Source organism: Carettochelys insculpta, chromosome 34, assembly GCF_033958435.1.
Source record: "Carettochelys insculpta isolate YL-2023 chromosome 34, ASM3395843v1, whole genome shotgun sequence".
NCBI classification, from domain to species: domain Eukaryota; kingdom Metazoa; phylum Chordata; order Testudines; family Carettochelyidae; genus Carettochelys; species Carettochelys insculpta.
In genome coordinates this window covers 1,095,787-1,104,626 of record NC_134170.1, presented here as the reverse complement: position 1 = coordinate 1,104,626, position 8,840 = coordinate 1,095,787, and the positions used below count along the sequence as shown (strand labels likewise).

General features: G+C 72.3%; 2 protein-coding genes across 2 annotated transcripts; both read left to right on the top strand.

Annotated features, from left to right (window-relative positions):
- Positions 1-2,422: 2,422 nt before the first annotated feature.
- Positions 2,423-4,488, top strand: RNASEK (ribonuclease K). Its single transcript, XM_074982915.1, has 3 exons — positions 2,423-2,586; positions 3,542-3,621; positions 4,080-4,488. Exons 1-3 carry the CDS (start codon positions 2,509-2,511, stop codon positions 4,216-4,218), a joined length of 297 nt encoding a protein of 98 aa, XP_074839016.1. The 5' UTR covers positions 2,423-2,508; the 3' UTR covers positions 4,219-4,488.
- A 2,437-nt stretch (positions 4,489-6,925) lies between these two features.
- BACC1 (BPTF associated chromatin complex component 1) lies at positions 6,926-8,565 on the top strand. The gene is made up of 5 exons (XM_074983024.1): positions 6,926-7,072; positions 7,168-7,269; positions 7,369-7,565; positions 7,932-8,036; positions 8,326-8,565. The coding sequence occupies exons 1-5, from the start codon at positions 7,035-7,037 to the stop codon at positions 8,328-8,330; spliced, it is 447 nt and encodes a 148-aa protein (XP_074839125.1). The 5' UTR covers positions 6,926-7,034; the 3' UTR covers positions 8,331-8,565.
- Positions 8,566-8,840: the final 275 nt, after the last annotated feature.

Below are 8,840 nucleotides of genomic sequence, written 5' to 3'. Positions count from 1 at the left end.
GCTGTGCAGTGTGTGGGGGTTTCTGGGGGGGGCCCCAGGGTCCTGCCGCCCAGAGCGGGGACAGGCCACTGCCCCAGGGGGTGGGTAGCCCTGCGAGCTGTCCCCTTGTACCAGCTTCCTCCAAGCTGGGCGGTCCTAGCTCAGCAGAGATCTCCACCAGGGCCTGCGTGGGGCTGTGCCTCCCTAGCAGTTGTGGGGCACGAGGACTTCACCCAGGCCAGGGTCCTATCCCGCCAGAGCCCCCCCAGGGAGTTGGGGGGCCTCCCTCCTGGGCTACACCTGGGCACTCCCCACCGCTTCCCCCCTCGACCCTTGGAGGCTCCGGGGAGCCCCGAGCAGGCTGGGGGCTCAGAACTGCTCGGGGTGAAGGCAGGGGGGGCTGGCTCTGGCGCTTTCTGGGGGCCCCAGGGAAGCCTCTCCCCCGGGCTCTCTGTCCCCCAGCTCTGGCTGGTGCGGGAGAGCGTCGGCTGCCCTGCCAGTCCCAGTCGCAGCTGGGGGGTGTCTCTGCGCCCATCACGCCCCCCTCCCCTCCAGCCGGAGGGACGCTGCCCGGGGGCCGCTGGAAGGCGGGGGGTCCCAGCGGGGGCTTTAGCGCGAGGCTGCCCGCCCTGGCGCTCCCCCCGGGCTTGCTGGCTGGCTCTGGGTGCCGGCACGTGGGGGGCCAAGGGGCCAGGCCCTGGGGAGGGGGTGAGGCGGGAGGCGCTTGGCTGCCAGTCACATGGGCGCTGCTTCACACCTTGCCTGGAGCCATGTGACCCTGGCTTTGTTCTGTCACCTGACCCAGCCCTTGCACACGGTCATGTGACCCGGCACCATCTGACACCCCTTGGGCCATTCCTTGCACATGGTCACCTGACGCAGCACCATGTGACACCCCTGTGGCCCAGCCCTTGCACACGGCCACCTGACCCAGCACCATGTGACACCCCTGTGGCCCAGCCCTTGCACACGGCCACCTGACCCAGCACCATGAGACACCCGTGTGGCCCAGCCCTTGCACACGGCCACCTGACCCAGCACCATGAGACACCCGTGTGGCCCAGCCCTTGCACACGGCCACCTGACCCAGCACCATGAGACACCCCTGTGGCCCAGCCCTTGCACACGGCCACCTGACCCAGCACCATGTGACAGCCCTGTGGCCCAGCCCTTGCACACGGCCACCTGACCCAGCACCATGAGACACCCCTGTGGCCCAGCCCTTGCACACGGCCACCTGACCCAGCACCATGTGACACCCCTGTGGCCCAGCCCTTGCACACGGCCACCTGACCCAGCACCATGAGACACCCCTGTGGCCCAGCCCTTGCACACGGCCACCTGACCCAGCACCATGAGACACCCCTGTGGCCCAGCCCTTGCACACGGCCACCTGACCCAGCACCATGTGACACCCCTGTGGCTCAGCCCTTGCACACGGCCACCTGACCCAGCACCATGAGACACCCCTGTGGCTCAGCCCTTGCACACGGCCACCTGATCCAGCACCATGAGACACCCCTGTGGCCCAGCCCTTGCACACGGCCACCTGACCCAGCACCATGAGACACCCCTGTGGCCCAGCCCTTGCACACGGCCACCTGACCCAGCACCATGAGACACCCCTGTGGCCCAGCCCTTGCACACGGCCACCTGACCCAGCACCATGAGACACCCCTGTGGCCCAGCCCTTGCACATGGCCACCTGACCCAGCACCATGTGACACCCCTGTGGCCCAGCCCTTGCACACGGCCACCTGACCCAGCACCATGAGACACCCCTGTGGGCCATTCCTTGCACATGGTCACCTGGCCCAGCCCTTGCCTAGGGTCACATGACCCAGCACCATGTGACCCCTGTGGCCCAGCCCTTGCCTAGGGTCACATGACCCAGCATCACGTGACACTACTGGGGCCTTCTCCCCCCCCTTGCCCACAGGCCGGGAGGTCCCGTCCTCAAGCGACCCTGTCCCCAGGCGACCGTCACGTGATCCGAGCTCGTCCCGAGTCACATGACGGGGGCCGGGGGGGGTCTCATGTGACCCCTGTCCTCAGCACGCCCCTGTCATGTGACAGCTCGCCTTTAGACTGTACCACTTCCGGGGGAGGGGTGATTTTTTATGTCCCTATTTAAATCCACGTTCCGTCTCCTTCCACACACCGAAGATTTTCACCCACTGTGTCTCTCCACCCCCCTGCTCCCCACGGCACGCCTGAGGGGTACGGGGCGCTCCCAGAGCTGCCGCTCCAAATAGCCTCCCCCCGCTCCAGGGAATGAATGGAACGGTCCGGGGCGGCTCAACCAATCCAAGGCGCGGCTGGGGCTGACGGGCCGACTCCATTGTGCTTCCCGGGGGGGGGGTGCACCGATGTTCTCTGGTACCCCCCCTTCAGTGCCGGCAGAGTGGTTCAGCCCGGTCACCTGACCCCTCCGCTGCCTGGGCCGCCGGCCTCATTCTGCTGCGTCGGCCCGGCCCCGCAGCAGCTGGAGGAGGAGGGTCTGCGCGTCCGGCCCGCCTCGCCGGCCCCATGGCTTCCCTGCTGTGCTGCGGGCCGAAGCTGGCCGCCTGCGGCATCGTGCTCAGCGCCTGGGGCGTCATCATGCTGGTGGGCGGCGGCGGCGGCGGGGGGGTGCAGGCCATGGGGCTGGGGGCGCCTATGGGGCGGGCAGCAGTGGGGGGGATGGGGGAAGGGCTTGGGGTGTGGTGTGTGTGGGGCTGGGGGCGCCTATGGGGCGGGCAGCAGTGGGGGGATGGGGGAAGGGCTTGGGGTATGGTGTGGGGGAGTTGGGGGTACCTATGGGGCAGGCAGCGCTGGGGTGTCTGGGGGAAGGGTTGGGGTGTGGTGGGGGTGCCCATGGGGCAGGCAGCGCTGGGGTGTCTGGGGGAAGGGTTGTGGGTGCAGGGGGGTGAGGGACCCCTGTGGGTGGGGAGCTGGGGGTTGCATGGGAGCGGGGCAGGTGTGGGTCTGGAAGGGTGCATGGGGTCGGACATGAGCGGATGGCAGGGCAGGGGAAGCTGGCAGTCGGGGGGGGGGGGGGGCACGCAAGTGGGTGGCCAGAGGGGCTGGAGGTGGGGGCATGGGCTGGGTGGGGGGCTGCCTTGTGGTCCCTGGATCCGGCTCCCCCCCACCCCAACTTCCCCATCTGCAGACTTCCCCACGCCGGCTGGAAGAGGTAACGGGGCGGGGGTGGAGCTGCCCCGGAGGGTGTCACTGGCCAGGCGCTCGCGGGGTTTCCGTGGGTCGGGCACCCCGTTAACCGGTGGAACTCCTCGCCGGGGGCGCTGTGCCGGGGTTCCGAGAGCAGGTCCCTGGGTGTGGCCGGCCGGCCGGCGGCTGCCCTCTGTCCCGGTCAAGGTCGGCCTCTCTCCCCTCGGCCGGTTCCCTCTGGGCCTGGGCCGCCTGCTGTTGTGTAAACAGGCGCTGGGCTGCTCCGGCTTCCTGCAGGGGGGGCGCCAGCACCCTCTGCCCCAGAGCTCGGGGGGCGGGTCTGGGGGCATGGCACCGGCTCCACCCAGCCCCCTGCCTGCTGACCCCCACCTCTGTGCCGTTCCCCCCACAGATCCTGCTGGGAATCTTCTTCAATGTACACTCAGCCGTCCTCATTGAAGACGTTCCCTACACGGAGGAGGATTTCAAGGAGTGAGTGCTGTTCTCTGGGGGCCTGCGTTCTCCCCCTGGGCAGGGCCTGGCCCCTCCGGGGGCGCCGGCTCCCCCCCCCCCCCGGCCCAGGGCAGGACTGGCTGGCTCTGGGTGGGAATGGGGCAGGGCCTGGCCCCTCTGGGGGGCGCCGGCTCCCCTGGCCCAGGGCAGGACTGGCTGGCTCGGGGTGGGAATGGGGCAGGGCCTGGCCCCTGTGGGGGGCGCCGGCTCCCCTGGCCCAGGGCAGGACTGGCTGGCGGGGTGGGAATGGGGCAGGGCCTGGCCCCTGTGGGGGGCGCCGGCTCCCCTGGCCCAGGGCAGGACTGGCTGGCTCGGGGTGGGAATGGGGCAGGGCCTGGCCCCTGTGGGGGCGCCGGCTCCCCCGGGCCCAGGGCAGGCCTGGCTGGCCGGGGGGCAGGGAGTGGGGCACCAGGACTCACGTTGCCCCTTCCCCGCAGTGGGCCGGACCGGATCTACCGCCTGTACGAGCAGGTCAGCTACAACTGCTTCATCGCGGCCGGGCTCTACGTGCTGCTGGGGGCCTTCGCCTTCTGCCAGGTCCGGCTCAACAAGCGCAAGGAGTACATGGTGCACTAGCACAGCTGCCCCACGCCCGGCCCCCTATTTATTTGCCCCCCCTTTGCTTTGGGGTCGCCCAGCCCCTCCATGCTGCCCTGGGATTGGGGGCGTCCAGCTGCCCTGGGGCAAGGGGGTGCTCCCCCTGGGGCTGGAATCCCGCCCCCTCGTGTGGGGGCAGGGGCTGGGGGGGGTTCATGTTCACTCTGTGCCCCCCCACTGTGTTGTACCCTCCTCCCCGTGTGCCGGGGGGGGCTGGCCCCTCAATAAAACAGCTTGGCCCCACCTGCAGCTGCTGGCCCTGTCTTGGGGGGGGCGTGGGGGGGTTATATGGGGGGGGCGTGGGGTGGGGCTGAGGGCTCCCCTGCTGTGGGGAAACTGAGGCACACAGGGCTTGGGGGCGGGGGGGGAGGGGGGTGAAGGGATTCCTGGGGGACACTGGGGGGGGTGACTCTGGTGGGGAAACTGAGGCACACAGGGCTGGCAGGGGGAGGGGGGGTGAAGGGATTCCTGGGGGGGGGCTGATGGGGGGGCAGGGCGTGGGGGACACTGGGGGGGGTGACTCTGGTGGGGAAACTGAGGCACACAGGGCTGAGGGGGGGGTGTGAAGGGATTCCTGGGGGGGGCTGATGGGGGGGGCAGGGCGTGGGGGACACTGGGGGGGGTGACTCTGGTGGGAAACTGAGGCACACAGGGCTGAGGGGGGGTGTGAAGGGATTCCTGGGGGGGGCTGATGTGGGGGCAGGGCAGGGCCTGGGGAACACTGGGGGGGGTGACTTGGGGGGGGGGAAACTGAGGCACACAGGGCTGAGGCGGGTGAAGGGATTCCTGGGGGGGGCTGATGTGGAGGCAGGGCAGGGCCTGGGGAACACTGGGGTGGGGGTGACTCGGGGGGGTGGAAACTGAGGCACACAGGGCTGAGGGGGGGTGTGAAGGGATTCCTGGGGGGGGGCCTGATGTGGGGGCAGGGCAGGGCTGGGCCTGGGGGGACACTGGGGGGGGGTGACTCTGGGGGGGAAACAGGCGGGGCCGCAGGGCTGGGGGGGGGCGGGGCGGGGCTACAGCAGGGGGGAAGGGGCGGGGCTTAGGCGCCTCGCGGGGCTGAAGAACGCCGGCGGGGGGCGGGGCCATGGAAGCCTTGGTGGGAGGCGGGGCCGCAGAACGCCGAGGAGGAGGCGGGGCCAGGAAGGGGCGGGGCCGTGGAACGCTGGGCGAGGGGCGGGGCCCCCAGTGCGGCTGCCGGAAGTGGCTGGGGGGGGGGTGCAGGGGGCCGGAAGCTGCTGCTGCCGCCGCTGCCGCCGCTCCGTTCTCCTCGCGCTGGGTCCGTCCGCCGCCTTCCCGTCATCCCCCGCGGCGCGGCGCGGCCCGGCGGGGGCGGGGCCACCATGACGTCAGCGTCCACCAAGGTCCGGGCAGGGGGCTCCGGGGGGGGTCCCGGAGGAGGAGGAGAGGAGGGGGGGGATGAGGGCGGGGATGAGGGCGGGGGCTCCCGGGGGTATCAGGGCAGGGGGCTCCGGGGGGGGAGGAGGAGGAGGAGGAGGAGGGGGGGTATCAGGGCGGGGGGCTCCCCCGGGGGGGAGGAGGAGGAGGAGGAGGAGGAGGAGGAGGGGGGGGGTATCAGGGCGGGGGGCTCCCCGGGGGGGGGGGAGGAGGAGGAGGAGGAGGAGGGGGGGGTATCAGGAGCGGAGGGGGGGGGCTCCGGGGGGGGTCCCGGAGGAGGAGGAGGAGGAGGGGGGGGATGTGGGCGGGGGCTCCCGGGGGGGGGTATCAGGGCAGGGGGCTCCCGGGGGGGGAGGAGGAGGAGGAGGAGGAGGAGGAGGGGGGTATCAGGGCGGGGGGCTCCCCGGGGGGGGAGGAGGAGAGGAGGAGGAGGAGGGGGGGTATCAGGAGCGGAGGGGGGGGGCTCCGGGGGGGGTCCCGGAGGAGGAGGAGGAGGAGGAGGAGGAGGGGGGGGGATGAGGGCGGGGGCTCCCGGGGGGGGGTATCAGGGCGGGGGGCTCCCGGGGGGGGGGAAGAGGAGGAGGAGGGGGGGTATCAGGAGGGGGGGGGTATCAGGGCGGGGGGCTCCCCGGGGGGGGAGGAGGAGGAGGGGGGGTATCAGGGCAGGGGGCTCCCGGGGGGGGGGAGGAGGAGGAGGAGGGGGAGTATCAGGAGGGGGGGGTATCAGGGCGGGGGGCTCCCGGGGGGGAGGAGGAGGAGGGGGGGTATCAGGGCGGGGGGCTATCAGGGCGGGGGGCTCCCGGGGGGGGAGGAGGAGGAGGGGGGGATCAGGGCGGGGGGCTATCAGGGGCGGGGGCTCCCGGGGCGGTGGAGGGGGCTATCAGGGCGGGGGGGCTCCCGGGGGGGGGAGGAGGGGGGTATCAGGGCAGGGGACTCCCAGGGGGGGAGGAGGAGGAGGGGGGGGGGGGCTATCAGGGCGGGGGGCTCCTGGGGGGGAGGAGGGGGGTATCAGGGCGGGGGGCTCCTGGGGGGGAGGAGGAGGGGGGGGGGGCTATCAGGGCGGGGGGCTCCCGGGGGGGGAGGAGGGGGTATCAGGGCGGGGGACTCCTGAGGGGGGAGGAGGAGGAGGGGGGGGGCTATCAGGGCGGGGGGCTCCCAGGAGGGGGGTATCAGGGCAGGGGACTCCCAGGGGGGGAGGAGGAGGAGGGGGGGGGCTATCAGGGCGGGGGGGCTCCGGGGGGAGGAGGGGGGGGTATCAGTGGGGGGGTATCAGGGCGGGGGGCTCCCGGGGGCGGGGGCTCCCGGGGGGGGTCTCTCACCACCCCCCCGCGCCCCCCGCAGGTGGGGGAGATTTCTCGGCGGCGGGCGCGGCGTTCTCCCGCCTGGGCGAGCTCACCATGCAGCTGCACCCCGTCTGCGACTCCTCGCCGGCCGGGTGAGCACCGGGGGGGTGGGGGGAGGCCGGGGCGGGGGGCGGCGGTGGGGAGGGTCGGGGGCGCCTGACCCGTGTCCCCCCCCCGCACCCCCCAGGGCGAAGTGGACGGAGGCGGAGATCGAGATGCTGCGGACGGCGGTGACCCGCTTCGGGGACGACCTTCACCGCATCAGCGCCCTCATCAAGGAGCGGACGGTGTAAGGGGGGGGGCGGGCGGGGGGCAGCCGGGGTGGGGGTGGAGGTGGGGGGCAGCCAGCACCCCAGTGCCCTGACGCCCCCCCTCCCGCCCCCCGCAGGGCGCAGCTCAAGGCGGCCGCCAAGCGCAAGGCCTACGAGGACAGCGGGGTGCCCCTGCCTGCCGACTCCCCTAAGAAGGGGCCCCGCAAGGGGCACGGGCTGGGCGTGGGGGCGGCGGCCGCGGCCCCCCCAGCCCCAGCCCCCCCGGCCCCGGCCCCAGTGGACGCCCCCCCTGTGAAGAAGCAGAAGGCGTCAGGTAAGTGACCCCCCCCGCCCCCACGATTTTGGTGTGGGGGAAGGGGGTGCTGTGGGGCGGGGCCGCCTCCCAGGGTAGGGGGGGCCCTAGGATGCAGGCTGTGAATGGGAGTATGGGGGCGTGCAGTGGCGGCCAGTCTCGGCGGGCAGGGAGCATCTGTGGGGTAGGGGTGGGGGCTCAGCCAACGGGGGCACTCTGGGGAGGTCGGGCCGGGAGCGGCAGCCCTGGGGGGGCCAGGGGCACGTTAGCCCGCAGCAGAAACGGGAGAAGGGGGGGGGGCCGCTGCCTGCGAGCTGGGGCTCTGGGGTAGGGGGGCTGCAAAGAGGGGGCATCCCCTCGCCACCCACCCTCCCCTCCCACCGGCAGACGTGACCCTCAGCGCCCTCAACGACTCGGACGCCAACAGCGACCTGGTGGACATCGAGGGGCTGGGCGACGCCCCCCCGGCCAAGAAGCTCAACTTCGACCAGGGTATGGGCTTGGAGGGCTGCTGGGGGGTGGGGGGTGTCTCTGTGGGGCGAGTATCGTTTATCCTGGCGCTCCGGTAACCAGCGGCGCTCCTCAATGGGGGACATCATGCTGGGCAGGGCTGTAGCCGGTGGGGGAGTGCCCCGAAAGCGCTGGTTGGTTCCTCTGCAGATGGGGCACCCGGCACCAGCGCCGCCCCTGGCACCAGTGCCGCCCCCAGCACCGGCACCAGCGCCGGCCCCGGCTCCGCCTCCCTGAGCCTCTCTCTCCACCCCTCTCCTCTCTCAGACAGTCTGACCCTGGACTCCGGGCTTCTGCTGACGCCTGGCGAGGTTGCCCCTGTTGTCCCGCTGAGATGGCGCCCCACCTCCCGCGGACGGACGGACAGACAGATGGACTGCCCCCCACCCCCCCGAGACGGGGGAGGAGTCACCCCTCCTGCCCCCCAGCCAGGCGGGGCGTGGGTGCCCCCCTGCTGCCCCCTGCCCCGCGACCGTTTTCTATTACAAATAAAAGTGACCCCTCCCCCACCGCTGGTGTGTGCCTTGTCCCTGCAGTGGGGGGCAGCCGTGGGGGGTGCTTCGTTGGGGGCTGGCAGGGGGCTCCCCCGGGACGTGATGGAAGAAGGGGGGTGCTCCCCCAGGGACAGGACAAGAGTCCTGCAGCGGAGCGCAGGGCCCTGCCCCTGAGGAGATTGGGGATGGGGGGGGGTGCCCCTTGTGGGGGGCTAGGCCCAGGAGGAGGCGCTGACAGATAAGGAGGGGAGGGAACAGCAAGAACCAGGTCGGCAAGGGCGCTGTGGTCAGA

Bases quoted from the DNA above. Each gene is read 5' to 3' on its own strand.
- RNASEK (XM_074982915.1), top strand. From the start codon at position 2,509: ATGGCTTCCCTGCTGTGCTGCGGGCCGAAGCTGGCCGCCTGCGGCATC. The intron at 2,587-3,541 runs GTGGGCGGCGGC...TTCCCCCCACAG, and splicing joins CCTGGGGCGTCATCATGCTG to ATCCTGCTGGGAATCTTCTT. The intron at 3,622-4,079 runs GTGAGTGCTGTT...CCTTCCCCGCAG, and splicing joins ACGGAGGAGGATTTCAAGGA to TGGGCCGGACCGGATCTACC.
- BACC1 (XM_074983024.1), top strand. From the start codon at position 7,035: ATGCAGCTGCACCCCGTCTGCGACTCCTCGCCGGCCGG. The intron at 7,270-7,368 runs GTAAGGGGGGGG...CGCCCCCCGCAG, and splicing joins CTCATCAAGGAGCGGACGGT to GGCGCAGCTCAAGGCGGCCG. The intron at 7,566-7,931 runs GTAAGTGACCCC...TCCCACCGGCAG, and splicing joins GAAGAAGCAGAAGGCGTCAG to ACGTGACCCTCAGCGCCCTC.